Below are 21,924 nucleotides of genomic sequence, written 5' to 3'. Positions count from 1 at the left end.
TGAATTTCTTAAAAATGACAGTCAGGAGAGGATAAACAGTGGTTTTTAAAGGGGTTATTTTCCATAGGGCATTACATTCTCATGTAGATGAATTTAGTTAATGTTTTTTTAATGAACTATTTATAACATTTTATTTTTAGAGTATATTTGAGGCCTTTATTATCTATTAAACAAAACAGAAGTGTTTTTGAATTGTTATCCTTTGTTTTCCTGTAGATAAATTTCATTTGGTGTAGAAATTTATTTTTTCAAGGGCATCATTTTAAACACTATTGATGTTTTTTACTTTCCCATACTTCCAGTATTTCTGCTAAATCTAAAAGAGCTATCAAAGTTGTCTTCTAAGTATAAAATTTTATTATTTTTAATTGTTTTCTTTTTAATTTGATGAATTATATATTTTGGTTTATAAGGCATATAGGTACAATACAGTTTAATCTTGGTTGGTGCTATGGTGGTGTTATACTATGTTAGCACAACAAACCAAAAGACATAATAGTACTTTTAGAAAACTCGTTCATTTTCCCCTACTCCTGAGAGTATATTTTTAATTTTAAATGGATTATTCACTTTAAAATTTATATTAAAAGTAGATTTTAATATAAAACATAGTTCCTATGATTAAGGAAATATGATTGAAGATGGATAATATCTAATATTTCTGCTGAGTCATATAGATAGACAATTCAATCTTTAAATATTTAAATGAAATAAGGTGGGAGAGCAAGATGGTTGACAAAGATCCTTGCATCAGATGAGAAACAATCGTGCCTGCTTTTAGTATAACAAAATGAAGAAAGCAAGGAGAGAATTGTTTGTGTGACCTCTCCTCCAACCATAAGCAGCTCAGGGTGGAGACAGATGTCTCCTGCTTGCTGAAGGAGAAAGAATTAAATCCAGACCTTATTTTTGAATCATAGTACTAGACCTGCCATAATGATACCCAATGCTTAGCAAAGCTCTATGACCTCTGCCCCCAGCCTAATACCTATGGGTTGACCTGTTTGAACCATGTAAGGCCAGGCAATTGACTGCAACAATCTCCTCTCCTCCAAATATATAAGGCAGAGTGGGGAACAAGACTCCTATAGCTGCTGGGGAATAGTGTATGAAAACTAACTAGCACAGATGTCTTGAAGCCCAGTGTAAGGCCTGTTGTGGTTAATACTTAGAATTGTCTAGAAACTGAAGGCCTGGTTCACAGGCCAGGACTAACAGACAAATCATGCCTTTAGATAAGACCTGGCATCAGGTGGTGATGTGAGCTGTGTTGGGAAAGACTGGAGTTTTGGCCTGCATTATTTATAGCCTTGAATTGGGCCTGGAGCACACTTATCCTTCCTGTGAGACTGTGTGGGCCCCTGTGACTATGAAATTCAGGTGTAACCCAGCTAAGCATTAGCTTGCATGGCCAAGAGACTACTTTAACCTATTCGTTGGAGGTTGGTCAAGGTAATACCTGCAAGACTTTTCCCTGGAAAATAGAACTAGGCTCGTGAAACCTAACATTGAATAGATTCTAACAGCACCCTTCCCAGAACTGCCTGAATACAGACCTCTGGAATAGCTGTAGTGCCAGAAGTTCTAAGACATGTAGTCCCAATTGAGTTGGTTGCAGTGTTCTTGGGCCATGAGTCTATCTTAGCAATTGGTAGTTCATACCAATGTGGGTCCTTTAACAGTGCTGTATTGGTCTTGGCAGGCTGTGGGCTCAGGGTGTGAGGCAGCTTGACAGCATTGTTGGTTACAGGTATGACATAGGAGCCTTTGGCGGGTACATCCATAGGCATAATCCTGTAGTGCATGATACAAAGTGGTAACTGTGGACAGGACCAACTGCAACCCCAGGGAGAGGCTTGTAGGGATAGACTATGTTTTATAGGTACTCTTCTGTTTCTTTTTGAATAGCACATCAACATATATTTGTACAAACCTGGACCTGGATTGCCCTCTAGTGCTAGAACAGTAACAACACACCAAAAACAGGCAAATCTGGACCTGGACACCATCCAGTGCTGAATAGTGGAAGAAGTTACTACAGTTCCAGAGATCATAAGAATCTTGTTTAGAATTTTTGGAATGATAAGCACAAACAAAGCCAGATTATCAAGACTGGAATAAATACCCAATACTTCAATGCCTGGATGACATCTCTTCTCAGCAAGTTTTAAGAGCTTTCAAGAAACCATTACCTCACCTAATACTCAGAATAATTTCCAGAAGCTGACCAGATAATATTCAGTTGGGAGAACACGTGGAGATTTTAAAACAACTCTTTTTAAGGAAACTCAATGAGTCTGAAACAACAACAACAAAAAAAACCAGAAACATTGCAATACTCTAATAAAGAATCTTATCAAGGAGATGGAAACAGTTTTTAAAAAGCAAACAAAATCTTGAGCTGAAAAATATACTCAGTGAAACTAAAACTTGATAGAAGGCATCAATAGCAGGATAGATGAAACAGAAGACAAAGTTAGTGAACTTGATACGCTATTTGAAATTATACAGTTGGAAAAGAAAATTAATGAAGAAAGCTTATGTGAACTTTTGTTTAGTAGTATAAGAGCAAATATTTGGTTTGCAGTTCAAGAAGGATTTGAATGTCAAACAGGTAAAGAGTGCATCCAAACAAATAATAAGTTTTCTGTTATTATTTCAAAAAATAGAGGTCTAAGAAGAAAGTTTATAAGAATCTCACCTCAAAAAGTAAGAGGTCTCATATAAATACTCTACTGTTGCATCTCACAGAACTAGAAAAATAAGAACAAATGAAACCCAACATTAATAAAAGGAAAGAAATAATATAGAGAATAATAACAAATAATATAGGGAAGGCTACAAATATCCAGGTAGAGGGAATTCAGAAGTCAATAGTCAGATTTCACTCAATTGAATCTACCCCAACTTGGAATCAAGCTCTCAGAGGTGAAAGAGAAGATTCTCAGTGCTTCAAGGAAAAAGAAATAATACAGACGGGTGTCCCAATTCACTAGACAGGAAACTTCTCAAAAGAAACATTATAGACCAGAATAGAGTGGCATGAGATTTTCATGATATTGCAGGCAAGGGGAGGTTTGGAAGGATAGAATTGGGAAGCTGTCAACCAAGAATACTTTAGTCAGCAAAGCTATCCTTTCGAAATGAAGAAGAGATAAAGATACCCCCCCCCAAAAAAAAAAGCTATAAAAGTCACTGGTAAGAGTAATTACACAACTTAAAAAGGATCTGTTTATATAAGCATTGTGATTAATTATTCATATCTTTAGCATGGAGTCTAAAATACAATAATAAAAATAGTAATTATTATATTAGTATATTGGGAGAGAGGTAATATAGAAAGATGTCAAATAGGATATAAGAAATTAAACAGTGCGAGAAGACAGGGAGTGCAAATATTGTTTTCTTATTGGTATATTTTCTCTTGTTCTTTTGTTTCTATTCTTCATGATCATATTAAGTTGCTATAATTTCAAAAATAGCATGTTATAATAAAATGATGTTTATTGTAAGCTTCATGGTAACCACAAAGGAAAAATACTAGACAAACCAAAAGCAATAGGAATCAGAATATAGTACTAGAGTAAATTATTTAACACAGAAGATCTGAAAAAAATTAAGAAGTAAGGAATTCCCCCACTCCCACCCCCCAAAAAATAGAAGAATTTTTATTAAGTGGCTGTAGTAAGAACCTACCTATCAATAACTATCTTAAACGTAAATGAATTAAATTCTCCACTTAAAAAAGACAGAGTGTTGCTTACTAGAGACTCATTTCAATTCTGAAGTCACACATAGACCCGAAGTGAAGAAATGGAGTAAGATATTCTGTGCAAGTGGAATCCAAAATTAATCATGAATAGCATACCTATATCAGATATAACAAACTTTAAATCAAAAGCAATAAAAAGAAAAAAGGAAGATCATTAGAAATAATGAAGGGGTCAGTTTATCAGATGGAAATAACAATTCTAAATACATGTGCAACCAATATTGTAGTACCCAAAGAAATGAAACAAATATTAATAAACCTAATGAGAAAGATTGACTCCAATATAGTAATAGTTGTGGACTTTACCACCTACTTTCAATAATGGGTAGATCATCCAGACAGAAAATCAGCAAAGACCAAATGAACCTACCAGACATCCGCAGAACATTCCTTTCAACTTCTCGATAACACATATTTTTTTCTTCATCAACATATGGAACATTCTTCAGGATATACTGTATAATATGCCACAAAATAAGACTTGATGAATTTTTGAAAAATTGAAATCAGATTGAGTATTTTTTTGGACCACAATGCAATGAAACTATAAATCAATAACAAGAAAAAACTCTGGGAACTATAGAAAAACATGGAAATTAAAAAAAAACTTAGTTTTGAACAACTAGTGAGTGGGCTAAGGAAGAAGTCAGGAATGAAATTAAAAATACTTCTTGACAATTCATCATGCCCAAAACATGAGATATGACAAAAAGAGGAAAATTTATAGCAATCAATCCCATATCAGAATTGGAAAGATCTCATAATAACAGTCCATTGCTAAAAGTCGCAGAACTAGGGAAACAAAAACAAATCAAACCCAACATTAATATTAGGAAAGACATAATAAAGACCAGAGCAGAAATAAATGAAATGGATATTAACAAAAAAATGATGAATGAAATTTAAAAAAATAGAGAAATCATAAGCTAGACTGAGAGAGAAGACTAAATAAAAAATGAGAGACAAAAGGAGAAATAGTATAAATATACTACAGAAATCGAAAAGATTGGATATTGTTATAAAAAATTATATGCCAACGAATTGATAACCTAGAGGACATGAATAAATTTCTAGACACATCTTATGAAGACTGAGTCATGAGCAGACCAATAACTAAAAGTAACAAAAAGCCTTTTATCAAAGAAAAGTTCATGAAAAGATAGTTTCACTGATGAATTCTACCAAACATTTAAAGAACTGATATCAGATTTCCTTAAGTTATTTTTTTTTAAATGATGAAAAATTTCCAAACATATTCTACAAGGCCAACAATACCCTAATAGCCAAACCAAATAAGGACATAACAAACTACATATCGTACCCTTGATGAACATAGTTCCAAAATTCATAAAACTCTAGCAACCTGAATCCAGCATTGCATTAAAAAGATTATTCATTATGTTCAAGTAAGATCCATGCCAGGGTTGCAAGGATGGTTTACTATATACAAATCTGTAAATACAGTAGACACCAGATCAAAAAAGTAAAGAACAAAATCCTTAAGATCGTCTCAGTAGATGCAGAAAAGGTATTTGCTATAATCCAACATTTTTACTTGATAAAAACACTGAACAAATTGCACATTCACTGAACATATCTCAACATAATAAAGGCCATTTATAAAAATAAACCAACATATACTGAATGGGGGAAAACTGAAAGGTTTCTCTCTAAGATTGGGGACAAGACAAGGGATGTGTACTGTCACTACTTTTATTTGGTATATTGCTGGAAGTACTAGCCAGAGCAATCAGGCAACAGAAATAAATAAAGGGCATCCAAATTGGAACTAAGAATCAAATTATCATTGTTTGCAGATGATATAATTATACACAGACACAAACCAAAGAGTTTACCCACCAATAAACTATTAGAAATAATAAATGAATTCAGCAAAGTTGCAGGATACCAAACCAACATACAAACATTAGTAGGTTTGCTATATGCTAACAATGAATTATCTGAAATAGAAATCAAGAAAGCAAATCCACTTTCAATAGCTACAAAACAAAACAAAAAACCCTAGGAATAAATTTAACCAATGGGATGGAATATACTTTACAATGAAAACTATGAAACATTGATAGAAAAAATGGAGAGGATGCCAAAAAGTGGAAAGATATTCCATGTACATGGATTGGAAGAATCAGTATTGTTAAATATAGTCGTACACATTCTTCAATTCTAAAATTTATAGGGAACCACCACAAAACCCTTAGTAGCCAAAGGCATCTTGAGCAAAAAGAAAAAGCAAAAGGCATTATACTACCTGACTTCAGTACATACTATAAAGCTGTTGTAATCAAAACATTGTGGTATTGTCATAAAAACAGATACAGACCAGTGGAACAAGATGGATGGCCTAGAAGTAAACTCATATAGACATAGCCAACTGATTTTTTTGACCAAGTTGCTAAAAACACACCTATTGGAGAATTGACAGTCTTTTCAATAAATGGTGCTTGGGAGATTTGATATTCATATGTAGCAGGATGAAATGAAACCCCTATCTCTCATCAGTGATAAAAACACAAGATTTAAAGCCTTACATATAGGACCTCAATATATGAAACTGCTAGAAGAGAACACGGGAAATGGTTCAGGATATTGAAATGGGCAATAATTTTTTGACAAGAATTCCAGAAGCACAGACCACAAAAGCAAAACTACATAAGTGGGATTGCATCAAATAAAAAAGCTTATGCACAGTAAAGGGAACAAGTAGCACGATGTTTTGATAACCTACTGAATGGGAAGGAGTATTTGAAGACTACATGTAATAAGAAGTCAATAACCTGAATATATAAGGAAATCCAAAAACTCAATGGTTTAATTTAAGTTGGCAGTTGATCTAAATAGACTTTTATCAAAAGAAAACATAAAAGGCCAAAAGGTTTATGAAAAAATGTTCAGTATAATGAATCAAAGAACCATTATGAGAGATTACCTCAGCCATGTGAGAATGACTATTATCAAAAAGGACTAAATAGATAAGTAATGCTGACCAGAATGTGGAGAAAAGGGAGCCCTTTTAGGATAGCCACTGGGAAAAACAGCATGGAGATTTCTCAAAAATTAAAAATAGAACTAACAGATGATCCTGCAATTCCACTACTATGTATCTATCCAAAAGAAATATGTAGAAGAGACATAATCAATCCTATTTTCATTAAAGCATGATTCATAATATCAAGAAATGGAAGAAATCAATGTGCACTTATGAATGGGTAAATTTTGTGTGTATATACACATGTACATGGAATACTATTCATCCATGAGAAAGAATGAAATCCTCTCACTTGTGATGACATATTTGGAACTGGAGATTATTATGTTAATAAAAACAAGCCAAGCCCCAAAAGAAAAATGTGGCATCATATTACACATGTAGAATCTATAAAATTTATCTCATAGAAGTTGAGAGTAGAGTGGTATTCACCAGAGGCCCGGGAAGGCTGGTAGAGGAGGTTGGAGAAGGATGGTCAAGGTTGATAAGTAGGTAGTAAGTTACAGTTACTTAAGAGTAAGTAGTTCTAATATGCTGTTGACAGCAGGGTAACTATAGGTAACAGTAATGTACTGTATATTTCAAAATAGTATGAGAAGTGGTTTTTTAAAGTTTTCATCATAAAGAAATCATAAATGTTTGAGAGAGATGTGCTTAGAGTCTGATTTAAATTCTATGCAATTTATTATGTATTGAAAAATTACATGGTACCCCATTAATTTATAGACTCTCTATTTATGAATTATAAAATAAAATTTAGAAAATGGAAAATGAAAAATTTTAATGAAATAGTGTATCATTTTACTTGATTCTTCAATTTTCATTTTACTTGATTCTTCATTTTTAGAGTGTATAGAACCTAATTCAAAATAATTTAAAAAGCAAACCTAGATTTGACTGGTTAAGGTATGTAAAGAGTACTTCTCTCAGAACCAAGAAAGAACTGTGAGAACTTCAGGGAATATGATTTGGGCTTTTATGTCACTGGGTTTATTTCTCACATCCTCTGCCATTATCTCTTCTTATCTTTCTTGAGTTTAGTCTTACCAGGCTTTCTACATAAAACCAGGAAGATGGTTGCCAACTTATTATAATTCCTTCCTCCTCTTCTTTCTGGCACCATGAGCTCTATCAAATGTAAAAAATCATAGAAGAGTAAAAAATTCATTTATATTTTCATATACTATATATTTCCTCAAACATTTATGACTTTTTTTATGGTGAAAATCATAAACATTCTTTCTTGTAGCTTCTTGACATGTACTGTACATTATTTTTATCTATAATCACATTACTGTGGAATGGTACACCAGAACCTCTTATTCTTAACTGTAACTTATCCACTGATCAACCCAAACTAATCAGTATGACCAGATGGTGGGATATTTTGATTCACTGATTATGAGACAAATATTTGTGGCTGAAATGGTGGGTTAGTGTAAGTAAATGTGGGAAAACATGGTTCCCAAAGAAAAGACTAATAAAAACTAAGTTCACTTAAAAAGAACTTAGGCATTGTCAAGAATAATTATTAAAGTGGCACATTTTGCTTGCCTACACAATTGTATCAGATATTGGTAATAATATAACAAATATAAAGGATTATATATTTCAATTAATTAGTAATGATTCTTCCATACTTGTTGACATTATAATAATACACATGCATAAATGTGAAGTGACGCACATGAATTCATTCATTTATTTACTCCTGGTCAAACAGCAGGTGTATTAGCAACAGATTATTTCTACTTTTCTATAACTTCATTTTTCTCAAAAAGAGAAACTTTTTCACTGTAAACCAAAAGGAAAAGGAAGTTAAACATTAACATTCAGAATTCCATCATGATACTATAACTGAAAAATATTATTATATAGACATGCAAAGTCTTAATAGTAAGACTGTTAAATTTTTCCTGGAGGAGGCAATATTTGAAATGAAGTTTTTGTTAAAAAATAAAGAGAAACATAATGAACCTTGGAGAGATAGAGGAGAAGCTGGAGGAAAGTGGTTATGTGAAGAAATGGAAACTTCATTAATATGTAGCACTGTTTAGAAGCCCAGTTGGCTGAAGATGAATAAGTTTAGAGGTTAAAATTAATTATTAAAACAAAGTTTTGACATCTGTAAATACATTGCCTATTGCATAGTTGTATATTGCTATATAACAAATCACCACAAGCTTGCTTGCTTAAAAAATAACATTTATTATCTCATAGTTTCAATGAATTATGATTTTTTACACCACTTGTCTTTTGAGGGTCTTCCAAGATTTCAAAAGAAATTTTAGTTGGATGGCATTATCATCTAGAGGCTCAGTTAGTGAAGAATTGTTTCCAGATACATTCATATTGTTGACAGAATTCTTACCTTTGTGGTTTGTATAACTGTGGACTTTTTGATGCCTTTGGCTAATTTTGTTCTCTGAAGCTTTTATCAGCTTTGCCATATGTCTCATCATGGGTGTGTGCACTATCACCTTTACTGGCTTTTGTTGGTTCAAAGCAAGTCATAGGTTCTGCAAACACTCAAAGATGGAGATGATATAAGGGTGTGAAGAAAAGGGGTGGCAGGAATTAGGTATTACCTTATGATTTTGGGGCAAAGTGCTTTTGAAATGTTCTTTGCAACTGGGGAACCATATTCAATTAATTTAATTGAAAAACTAAAGCTTACAAAGTTGTGATTTACCCAAAGTCATAAAACTACACAGTAATGGACCACCTGACAACCAAGTATTATGCACTTTCCATTCCCACATTTTTGGCTTTCTTATTTCTCTGTTTATCGTATTTGGTCTTACTTTGTGTTGCTAAATTTATTAAAAATATGATGAGTACATCTAAGCACTAGATTCCCTGGCATAAAAATGTTTGAAAAAAATTTTTTAATGAACTCTAGGTCTGTTATTTTGGAACATTTCATTGGTGTCTCAGGATAAACTTAAAAAATTCTTTTTTCTCAATTTTTGTTTGTAAAAGGAGGAATAGACTTTTTTATTTTCTTCAGTTTTGGTATATTTTGATGTCTACAGTGAGACATAGGAGAGTAAAAGACTGAAAGTGGCATTTAATTACTGCAAAAGAAAAGCATCAAAGAATGATAGTTGAATCTTGTATATTAACTCAATTATGGATTTTTTTAGTGAAAGATTGCTGGCTGTGGTTTGGGAGCCAAGCAAATAAATTAGCTAATCAAAAGTCTGTATAAGTACAGATTGCTAATGAACACTGGTTTATAACTCACCCCAAATTAGGAAGAAAATGACAAAAGAAAAGCTAGGAGATAACATTTGTTTTCTTTCTAGATGTTTTAAGAATTTTAAATTTCTAAAAGACATTTTGAGAGATTATAGAGAATTAAATCACCTCTACCTAGCTGAGAAAATTTCCATAATATTAGACTATTGGGCAACAGTTTCAAGGAGACACACCAGCATTTCCTGTTACATAGACAGCATAGTAAATGATAATTGCTATGATAATATTTTTGCACTCTGTGATGAATTAAATGTAAAATAAATTTAGAAGAAAACCTAACTTTGAAATTTAACATAATCTATGTAAGAAAAAAACCTGGTTGAAATGAGTGAAGTTGGGTTGTTATTTTGCTGATCTCCTATGTCTTGCTCCTGCATGTTTTCTTAGCACACATCATAGCTTTTTATGCTCTATTAGAATTGTTGGTATGCTCTCTGTGTTTCTCACTGGCTTATAACCTTCTTAAGAGCAGAGATTATATTGATGTTTATGCCTATATCATTACCACCTATCAGTGTTTAATGCAAAGTGGGGGTACCAGAAATTTTCTAAATAGATGGATGAAAAAAAGAATGAATGAATGATCATATGAGTGAGTGATTTAATGAGCAAATGGAAGAATAGGTAATAGAGTAAGCAGTAGCAGTCTTAAAGTATAGTGAATATACACTGACAAACCCTGCCTTTTCCCTGCTCTGTATTAATTTCAAAATTTTGTTCTCTGGTAACCTGATGCCTGCACTTAAAACTTTGATTGACACTGATTCTTTGGGCAGCCTCAGCATCTTCATAAGTATATATGACATAATGAGCAACTTGTAGGAGTGGAAAAAAAATATATATATATATGGTTGTGAATAATATATACATGAAATCATTTAATTTTATCCATTTTGGAAACAACATACTTTACCAGAATGCACAACTGATTTTTAAATTACATCTTATTAGCAACTAATATATATATTATTTTAAAATATATATATATATATTTTATTATTATTTTAAAATATATATATATATTTTAATTAAGAGACACTTGTTGCTCAGAATACCTAGAAACAGATATAGCCAAGAAAATATTCCCTTCTTTCCTAATAAAATCAAGAAGGATTATCCAAAGTATTTTCAGAGATGAATGTATTTTCTGAACAGCTCCTTTTGAGAACAACCTTCATAGCATGATTTTGTTAGAAGAAAAAAAAATAATTTGAGTAGTTCAGGCCTAGAAACAGATACAGCCAAGAAAATATTCCCTTCTTTCCTAATAAAATCAAGAAGGATTATCCAAAGTATTTTCAGAGGTGAATGTATTTTCTGAACAGCTCCTTTTGAGAACAACCTTCATAGCATGATTTTGTTAGGAAAAAAAAATAGTTTGAGTAGTTCAGGCCTAAATTATTTTGTTTCTTAAAAGGCAATAGTTCAAGTACAAATACACATGGTGTTTTATTTATTCTCATAAAATTTTCTCTCTCCCTCTCTTATAAATTAACTAAGGGCATAGTCAAACCTGGAAAAATATGAGTTGTAGAGTATATGGATGACATTTGAATTCTGGTCAGAATTTTACTTAGTCACCTGTGCGAATCTTACAGTTCAATTAGGCTGGAAGTAACGTAATAAGTCTTGACATTTTTTAGTACAGATGAGTGAAATATACTTAGGTTATTTAAAAATACATAGATTAAAACATTTTTTTTCTTCTTTATTACTAAGCCAATAAATTCCAGAGAACTTAAAAAGTCAGTGAATACTGACTAAGTACCTACTATGTATCACACAATATGATATGACCTGGAAAATAATGATGAATAAAGGAGGCATGACCTCTGCCACATTTTCAGGCCAGTTGAATAAAACACAGGGCTGGGGCTGTGGCTCAGTTGTACAGCACTTGCCTAGCATGTGTGAGACACTGGGTTAGATCCTCAGCATCACATATAAATAAAATAAAGGTCCATCAATGTCTAAAAAAATATGTAAATTTTTTTTTTTTTAAAGTGAACTCAGATTACTGTTTTTGTTCCCTGATTGCCTCTTTGGAAATGTGGTAGATGTTGCTAATAAGATGTAATTTAAAAATCAGTTGTGCATTCTGGTAAAGTATGTTGTGTTTCCAAAATGGATAAAATTAGATAATTTCATGTATATATTATTCACAACTTTTAAATTATTTTTTGATGTATTTATATCAGTGACTCAATCCACATAAATGAACTCAAGAAAGCCACAAAGAATAAGTTTTTGTCAGTATAACTCTCTAAACCAAATAGCAAAAACCGAATGCAGGGTTTTAGATATGGCTTGGATGTCCTCAAGAAGACTGACACTTCTGCTAAAATTGTTATTTGTAATTCAAATGTTTTTCATCATTGAGAAGCCTGGTCAGCTACATTACCTTCCTTTTTAATGTATCTTCTAAAAATTTTATATAATTGTGTTCCTCATGAGATGTAAATCACATACCATACAATTTACCCCTGTAAAGTTTGTATTTTAGTGGTCTTTAATATATTCAGAATTATACAACCATATCAATTGTAGAATATTTTTATTACCCAAAAAGGAACCCATAAGCATTAATAGATACTCTCTGTTTTTCCTCAACCATCTTATTTAGGTAAAGCATGTATATTTTCTGTCTCTATATATTTATTTTGAGCATGTTATATAAAATCATACAAATGTAATGTTTTTGAATAACTTATTTCATATGGTATTTTCAAGATTTATCCATGTTGTAGCATATATGAGTGCTTTAATTTTATTGCTGATGAGTATTCCGTCTATGAATATGCCACATTTCTTCAGGTGATAGGCATTTGGAATTTTTAAAAATATTCATGTATTTTTTATGTTTGGCTATTATAAGTAATAGCCAAAAGTTTTTGTGTGGAATTAAATTTTCTTGTCACTTAGGTAAAGTAGACTACTGTAACAATAGTCTACTTTATACTTTAAATATAGCACTGGCTGCTCTGCCACTGCAACTTAATTTTAAAAGAACATGTTTCTGTTTCTTCCTCTCTCCTACCTCCTACATAATCTTTCCACTTCCCTAATCTCAGGGAAAATAGTAATATCTTTCTTTCCTATCCTGTGTGGAGTTATCTGTCCTTGAGTGCACACTCAATGCATGAAGGAAGTAATCCAGATTTGGGAAGGATGCCAGAAGATCTCAGAAATGACTGTCTCCCAAATTAACAAATGAGTTACAACTCCCACAGAGAGCACATAGAATGTAGCCCTTGAATCACCTCTTTAATAACTCCCTGTTCCCAAGATGGGCAGAATCCCAGCCTCTAGGACAGGAATCCCCTTTTTCTCCTTTGTTAGCAAAGCAGTAAAATGCCTTTTTTCACTTTTTCAAAACCACATCCTCCTTATTAGATTGGCATGGGGACAAGGACCCAGCTTTCAAGCTTTTGGTAACAGACCTACTAGTAGTATTACAAAGTAATATGGCAAATTCATCTTCAACATTTTGAGGAAGTGCCAGTTCTTTTTCATTCTTTTTATTTTTTCCTTTTTTATTGTGGTAAAATGCACATGACATAAAATTTACCACATTAACCATTTTTAAATGTATGGTATAGTAATATTGTCCATTCATAGTATAATTCAACCATTATCATCATCTATCTTCAGAACTTTTTCATCTTTCCCAAATGAAACTCTTGTATTATAGACTCAATGATTATCTGTCTGTCTGTCTATCTATCTATCTATCTATCTATCTATCTATCTATCTATCTATCTATCTATCTTATTTTGCACAATTTTTAATTCTAATCAGTTAAGAAAGGAAAAGAGATATGCAATTGTACTGTCTTTAATAATTACAAGATTACTTTTGATTTTATCTGTGTATTCAAATTATTGTCTTGTGTCACTTAGTTTTTGAACACATTTCATATATCTTGTAAGATATGTCTGCTACTAATATCTTTACTTCACATTCAGTTTTCAAATACTGTTTTGATGGATATAAGATTCTTATTGCATAGTTCTTCTCCTCCCCCCTTTAACCAGTTTTTTTTTTTGCCATTCATCTTGCTGCTCTCTAGTCTTTATTATTTCTGATAAGAAGTCATATGTTAATCTTTTTAGAATTCTGTATATATGATTCATTTTTACTTTTAAGACTTTTTTTGTTGTCTTTTGCTTCAACATTTTATGATGAGGTGTCTTGTGTGGATTTTTTATGCTATTTAGAGTTGGTTTCATATACGTTTCATACATGTAGATCAACGCTTTTAATCAAACTTTAGAAATTTTGACATTTAAAAAAATATTTTTATCACCTTTAACTTTATGCTCCTTTTCTGATACATATATATATATGTTGGTGTGCCTAGTGTTGTCTGACATTTCTCTGAAGTTCCATTTTTTTTTTCTGTTTTCTCTCTGTTTTTTGGTTTACATAATGTCTACCAAGCTATCTTCAAATTTGCAAGTTTTTCTCTTTTGCCAATTCAAGTTTGTTGCTTGCCCCTGATTAATTTTTCATTTTACTGTGTGCTTTTTACTTCCAGAATTTCTGTTTGGTTCCTGTATTATAATTTATGTCTATTTATTGTTCTCTATTTGATGAGAAATAGACCATCATTCTTTCCTGAACTTCTGTATGCTTTCCTAGTAAGGCATTTGAATATATTTCTAACAGCTTTATAACATATTCATTTGATTTTGTTTGCTATGTCTGACTTGTGGAAACTTTTATAAGCAGATCTTGTTGCTTGTTCTTTTTTTTTTTTCCCCTTGGTCTCACTTCTCTGATTCTTTTTTTTTTTTTTTTTTTTGATGTGTCTTAATTTTGTTCTTGTTGTTGAAACCAGGACTGTAACAATTGTTAAGGTTATAATAATTCTGATATTGATTCCCTCCTTCTCCCTGGGATGATTGTTATTTTTATTTATTTTTTTTAATCTAATGACTTGGCTGGACTAATTCAGTGAATCTGTTTCCTTAGTAGATGTGCAGTTTCTGATGTCATTTATTGGGGACCCTATTCACAGTTATACTAAGATAACAGTGGTTTTATTAGTGAGCCTCTTTAATTGTCCCTTTCCCCTACTTTGTTTAGCTTGTATAATAGTCATTCCTTTATTCATAGTTTCACTTTCCTACATACTGTTATTTTTTCAGACAGGATTTTAATATGTTGCCCAGGTTGAACTTCAACTCTTGATCCACCAACCTCAGCTTCCTAAGTAGGTGGGATTACAGGCATGTACCACCATGCCCAACTTGGTAGTTTCACTTTGTATGATTTCAGTTACCTAAAGTCAGTCATGTTCCAAAATATTAAATGAAATATTCCATAAATAAACAATTCTTAAGTTTTAAATTGTGTATTCTTCTGAGTAGTGTGTTGAAATTTTACACCATCCTGTTCTATCTTGCCCAGGATGTATATCATCCTGTTTTCTATCATATTCATATTATCTATACTACTTACCCCTTAGTCACTTAGCCATTTTGATTATCCAGTTATAAACATAAATGGGTCTACAGTCTGTTCCAATTATATTCAGGCCCATTTGCAGAAGTTATTTTGAGATTACACTTTGAGGCTACATCCTAGGTAGGAGGATGGTTCTTCACTGTTGCTTTTCATGATTATTTCTCTGAAATGTCTAACTTATCTAGGTTTCAACAATTGCTATTCTGGAGCTATTAGTCTCCTCTTAGTTGCTTACATCCCAATTTCTGTTGTTTTCTTCAACACTCTTAGGCTTCAAATTCTACACACTGTGTTCAAAATCAAGTCAGTCTGCTAGAGCTACTGAGCTTTTTTCTCTTTCTTCTTTTTTTTTTTCCTTATGACTTGCTTTTCTTCAATCAAAACATCTGCAGTACTTCTGTGGTGCTTGTGGCAAACACAGTGACCACCCTTTTGTGAAATGCACTTTTGCTTTATGCATAGGAAACTGGGAAGAATTGGTAGTTTCTTGTGTTCTTAAGCTTACTTCTCTTGAAATCTATACCCTTAAACTTAATGGGAATAAGGGGAATAAGGGTCTAGCATTTTTGGTTTCTCCTACCTAAAATGGAGCATTCTTTCATTTCTGAAGTGGGAAAGGAATGATGGAGAAGAACCAGACCTTTCATGTTCTCCTTGTCTCCTTGTTGGAATAATACTTCTTCATGGAGGTAGAAATGTTGAAATGTTTATGTCCTGCCACTCTTAGGGATGTACTGGAGCCCTAGCTAGTATCTGAGGCAACAAGAAACCACATTATCCTTGGCTGTATCTACCAGAGTAGAGTTTATGCCTCCCTGAACTAGGAGGAAAGGGCAAACTGAAGGAGTTAGTAGTCTCTTTCTGGCTAATCTCTTCTTCCCTCCATTTCTATTTCTCTCTCTCTCTCTCTCTCTCTCTCTCTCTCTCTCTCTCTCTCTCATATATACATATATGTGAATGTGTATGTATATATATATGTATGTGTATATATATATATATATATATATAGTAGGTGGACACAATACCTTTACTTTGTTTATTTTTATGTGGTGCTGGGGATCGAACCCAGTGCCTCATGCATGCTAAGCAAGTGCTCTACCACTGATCCACAACCCCAACCCCCCATTTCTCTTTTTTCTCTCTCCCTCTTTCTCTGTCAACCTCTCCTAAAATTTTTTACTTCATTTGCAAACCTCCCAGTTCTTTTATGGAGGTTTTAATGGTCAATATTAGTCTTTGCCTTCTTTATGCAGTTTGTTTTAGGACATGTTGATGGAATCTCAACTAGTTCTTTTTGTAATTTCATTGTGTTTTAATTAGCTTTCATCATGCTGTGTGGTGAGCCGCTTCTGCCGTTTCTGCAGACTATGGTCGCCATTACAAGATGGCGCTGGCTCCGCTGTGGTCTGTGACAAACAACTCCTTATTTGGGAGAGTTGGTGCATGGTTTTTCACCACCCTATGAGAAAGCTCCACGTGGCAGCTTCGCATTGGGGCTTGAGATGCTTTATTAAGGCTGGGAGGGGCATCCGAGAGGGAGAAGAAGAAATATCAAGGGCCTGAATAAACTGCTGAAAGAAGATTCCTGAGTTGCGTCTTCCTTGCGGGCAAGGGGTCGCGACAAGTGGTGTCGAGACCCGGTAACCAGAACTTTCAGCAGTCAGGGGTGGTGCACCGGTTAGTCCCAGGTAAGTGGGATCCGCGACCAAAGCGGGGTTAGTCCCAATAAGTGGGATCCGCGATCAAAGCGGGGTTAGTCCCGGGTAAGTGGGATCCGCGACCAAAGCGGGGCAGCTCCTCTGTAGAGAAAGAGAGAGCATTACATTTTATTGCAGCTGCACTGTGTACTTTCGCTTTTGTTTTCTGTGTTTCTTTTGTTGTGTCATTTCGCTTTTGTTTTTTGTGCTTCTTTTGTTGTTGTGTCATGGGTGCCGCATCTTCAAGTCCGCTTCTCCTGGCCCTAGATGGCCTGTTACGTTCCAAGGGCCTGGAAGTGAAACATAGTACTTTACAGAGATTTTTACAGAAGATAGATATCGCTGCACCGTGGTTTGCATTTTCGGGCAGCCTTACTGTACCTAGTTGGGATAAATTAGGCAAAGATCTTGACTTTGCTTCTGAGCAGGGCATATTAGAGGGTGGGGTGATACCCCTTTGGAAAATGGTCCGTAGTTGCCTTACAGATGGCAGATGTCAGGAAGCACTTACTAAAGGACAGGAAGTTCTAGAGCAATTACATGAGGAGAAATCGGAGACGGCAGGAAGTGAGGTGCCTCAGGAGGATGGGAGTGTGCGGAGCGTGAAACAGGGGAGGAGACGATTGTATCCAGATCTCAGTACACTGCGCACACCCCCATGTGAAAGTGGGTCAGAGGAAGAGGAGGATGAGGAGGAAGAGCTCGGGAGGCTGTCTCGTCAGCTAGAGAGTTTAGCTATAGGAGAAGGGAACAGAAATAAACAGGGGCTCAAGAAAAGCGATCCGCCGGATCCACCGCCGTATGGTGGGGGTGTTTCGGGGAGAGCTTTCCATGCCCAAACATGGAGGGCTGTTAACGCTGAGATGGGTCTTGCTTATCCAGTTTTTCAGGATGACAATAGGGGAAGATTCCATGAACCCTTAGATTTTAAAATTGTGAAGACCCTGGCGGAGTCTGTGCGCACTTATGGCATAGATGCCGCTTTCACTCTCACTCAGGTGGAGGGACTTACTAGATTTTGCATGACTCCCTCAGATTGGGCTAGTCTAGTCCGCGCTTGTGTTTTCCCAGGGAAATATTAGGAGTCCAAAGTTGGCTGTTTAATGTTTCTGGCAGTACCCAAGACTCGGAGCGAGGTAGGAGACTTAAAATTACTTCACACAATTCACAATTGTTTAATGCTACATTACCCTCCGCAACAGTCTGTCTCCAATCTCCGTTCTTGTTTCTTTTGGCTAATGTTACATTACAGGGGATGCTTAATTGTTCTAATATTACCTGTTATTTGTCTGAGTGTTGGAATGGCTCCTGGACTACGGCAGTGGTTATGAAAATTCCAACTTTTGTCCCGATCCCAATTACTGCAGATCCAGAATCTTTTCCTATTGTTGAACTGATTAGAGCCCGTAGAGATTTTGGAATTACGGCAGCTATAGTGACAGCTGTGGCAATGTCTGCTGCTGCAGCAGTTACAGCTGGAGTAGCCATGGCCAGCCAAGTACAAACTGCTGCCACTATTAATCAGGTTATTCAACAAACATCCACCATACTTGAATCTCAAAGTAGAGTTAATCAACACATTTTATCTGGGATTCTAGCTGCTAATCAAAGGATAGATCTGCTTCAAGCTCAAGTTGAGGAATTGTCTGATCTAGTACATTTGGGTTGTATTGATCAACGTGCACATTTATGCATAACCTCTGTCAGATTTAATGATTCCAGAAATGCCTCCCGCATCATCGGAGAGTATCTATCCGGAACCTGGTCCATGGAAGCAGAAGACTTGATCCAGTCTCAACTAACTCAGATTGCTGTTCTGAATAGCACCCGTGTTGAACCAGTGACTTTGGGTCAATTCACCAGTTGGCTATCCTCTGCCTTTTCCTTTTTTAAGGAGTGGGTGGGGGTAGGCATTTTTGGTGCAATGTGTTGCTTCGGTATGTTCCTCTGTTTGTGGTTTCTCTGTCGCCTTAAGGCCCGCAGTGCTCACGATAAGGCTATGATCATACAAGCTCTTGCAGCTTTAGAAAATGGCAACTCACCTCAAGTCTGGCTTGCGCATCTTAAACAGTAAACCTTTGACATGGTTGTTACACCCCAAGTTATTATAACATTGCACTGGGATCGACATGACTTTCCTTGTTATTCTCTTAGTGTTGGAAAGCCCTTGCACTCTGCCGGTCTTACTGCCATTGCACGCAGATGGGTTTCCACACTAGTGCTTTTCTATCGCCTTAAAGTCCGTGACTTTCTTTCAGGGTGCTGTCAACTTGTTTGTCGTTATAAAAAGCCACAGTTCAACCTCAGCTATCCCCCTTCGTCCACCATCGTCACGATACAGGATGCGAGGCAAGGCACTGCACTTGAGTGATCCTTGACGTGGACCTCAAGGAGAGCATGTCCTATTGCATGCGGGTTAGACGCGTCCACGCCCCGCCCCACGAAAAAAGGCGTCGGCTGATATGGCCTCAGATCTGGGGAAGGGCCCTCCTTAGGACTGAGCCATACTATGCAGCCACTTCTGCACAGTGGGATAGGACCTCTACTCTCGCCTGTATTGTTTTAAGAAAACAGAAAGGGGGAACTGTGGTGAGCCGCTTCTGCCGTTTCTGCAGACTATGGTCGCCATTACAAGATGGCGCTGGCTCCGCTGTGGTCTGTGACAAACAACTCCTTATTTGGGAGAGTTGGTGCATGGTTTTTCACCACCCTATGAGAAAGCTCCACGTGGCAGCTTCGCATTGGGGCTTGAGATGCTTTATTAAGGCTGGGAGGGGCATCCGAGAGGGAGAAGAAGAAATATCAAGGGCCTGAATAAACTGCTGAAAGAAGATTCCTGAGTTGCGTCTTCCTTGCGGGCAAGGGGTAGCGACAATGCTGGCCTCCTAAGGATGCTTTGGGTTTCTGATTATCTCATATATTCTGTGTGTTATTCTATATCAATGTGTTTATATAGTTTCTTTAGTTTTTCTGGATGTTGATTTCTAATTTCATTCCATTATGGTCACATAAAATGAATGGAATTCTGGCTTTTTTGTTTGTTTGTTTGTTACATTTGCTAAGAGTTGCTTTGAGACCTAAAATATGGTCTGAAAACATTTCATGAGCCGCTAAGAAGAAAATGAATTTTAGCCATTGTTGGATAAAATGTTCTGTAGATGTCTGTTAAGTCCATTTACTTTATAATATTTTTATTGTATGATTTTATATTTTTTGTGTCCAAAGAGCCTTTACTGAGTTTATGGCTGGATGAGCTATCTTCTAGTGACACAAGTCTGTTGAAATCACCTAGTATTATTGCTGTGGGGTCAGAATCTTTAATTCAAGTTATGTCTATTTTATATAATTAAGTGCACTGATGTTTGGGACATAAATATTTCTTATTATATCTTCTTGTTGGACTGTTTTCTTTACTACTATGAAGTAACCCTCTTTGTCTCCTCTGATTAATTTTGGCTTATGCTCTCCTTTTTCAAATAAGAGTAGCTACTCCTGATTATTTTGGGGCTCCATTTCATTTGTCTTGTACGTAGAAGGGTATGTGGGTTGCACTATATGCGATTGTTCTTTTTTACTTAACAACTCCATATGGAGTAATTCCAGATTGAGACCTCTCATAAGTGTGGTATCCTCAGTCTTTGTGTTAATTCTGGTTTTTGCTATAAGAGTGAATGTCATTGAGTCAGTCCTGATGGCTCCTTGTATCTTTTCCTGTATGGTGCCTGATCATTAGTTGAGGATCCTGTCTCTTCTGTTCTTTGTATTAAAATATTGTTGAAGTTTGAGTGTGGTTTGTGTGTTGAGCAATGTACACTATCTCTTGGCTTTGTTTAGCTCAACAGCATTCTCTACCCTGTGAACTCATAGTGGTCCACTAATTTCCCAGTACCTAAGAGAAAATGGGGAAATGAATAACAGAACAATATACAGCACTACAATAAATAACTAATGCCTACTAGGAAATCTACAACACTCGTTACCACAAAAACAAGATTACTGGGATCAGTAATTGTTTTTTTTTTTTTTTTAAAGAGAGAGGGGAGAGAGAGAGAGAGAGAGAGAATTTTTAATATTTATTTTTTTTTAGTTTTTCGGCAGACACAACATCTTTGTTTGTATGTGGTGCTGGGGATCAAACCCGGGCCGCACGCATGCCAGGCGAGCGCGCTACCGCTTGAGCCACATCCCCAGCCCGATCAGTAATTGTTAACAGCAAAAATACATAGGTGAACTAGATCTGACATTAAATATCAGGTGTCAACTCTGCCATCTACAACTCTAATCTCTGCAACACATGAAAGGTTGGCGCAGCAATTATATAAACCAAATAGTTCTGAAAGATGGTAAAAATACACTTCATTAAGAGAAATGAAAATGTTGTTAGAAGATTAAAAATAGTTTAGGAACAGAAGAGATGAAACAAGTGATGGGTATACGTAAGTAGAAAAGTAATTGAAACAGAATGAATGAGAAAACAAGGAAATTTGGCTGTTAGAGGGAGAAGAAAGGGAGAGAGAGAAATAAAACCAACACCAATTTAAAAAAAAAAACCTTCAAAAGACTAGACTATGAAAAGTAACAGAACTATACTAAAATAAGAGAACAAAAAGAATCAGATATCTACATGTATGTCTATTCATGTACTAATCAGCATAGATTAATTCACCCACATTTCTTGATTCTAAGAATATCTGACAGTCCAATATTGAATTTATGT

The 21,924-nt window shown here is 35.0% G+C and overlaps 2 protein-coding genes across 18 annotated transcripts in view; both read left to right on the top strand.

The window, feature by feature from the left end:
- Positions 1-21,924, top strand: part of Gphn (gephyrin) — a 602,369-nt gene that overhangs the window by 165,869 nt on the left and 414,576 nt on the right. The gene's annotated exons all lie outside the window — the stretch shown is intronic.
- LOC131424818 (uncharacterized) lies at positions 17,435-20,040 on the top strand. Its single transcript, XM_058584576.1, has 2 exons — positions 17,435-18,343; positions 18,915-20,040. The coding sequence occupies exon 1, from the start codon at positions 17,435-17,437 to the stop codon at positions 18,287-18,289; it is 855 nt and encodes a 284-aa protein (XP_058440559.1). The 3' UTR covers positions 18,290-18,343; positions 18,915-20,040.

Source organism: Marmota monax, unplaced genomic scaffold, assembly GCF_021218885.2.
Source record: "Marmota monax isolate L192 unplaced genomic scaffold, Marmota_monax_Labrador192_F-V1.1 WCK01_AAM20220418_F8-fsc00001, whole genome shotgun sequence".
In the NCBI taxonomy this organism is placed as follows: Eukaryota; Metazoa; Chordata; class Mammalia; order Rodentia; family Sciuridae; genus Marmota; species Marmota monax.
Note: the sequence above shows the minus strand (reverse complement) of the source record. Positions and strands in the feature narration are given on the sequence as shown.

Bases quoted from the DNA above. Each gene is read 5' to 3' on its own strand.
- LOC131424818 (XM_058584576.1), top strand. From the start codon at position 17,435: ATGGGTGCCGCATCTTCAAGTCCGCTTCTCCTGGCCCTAGATGGCCTG.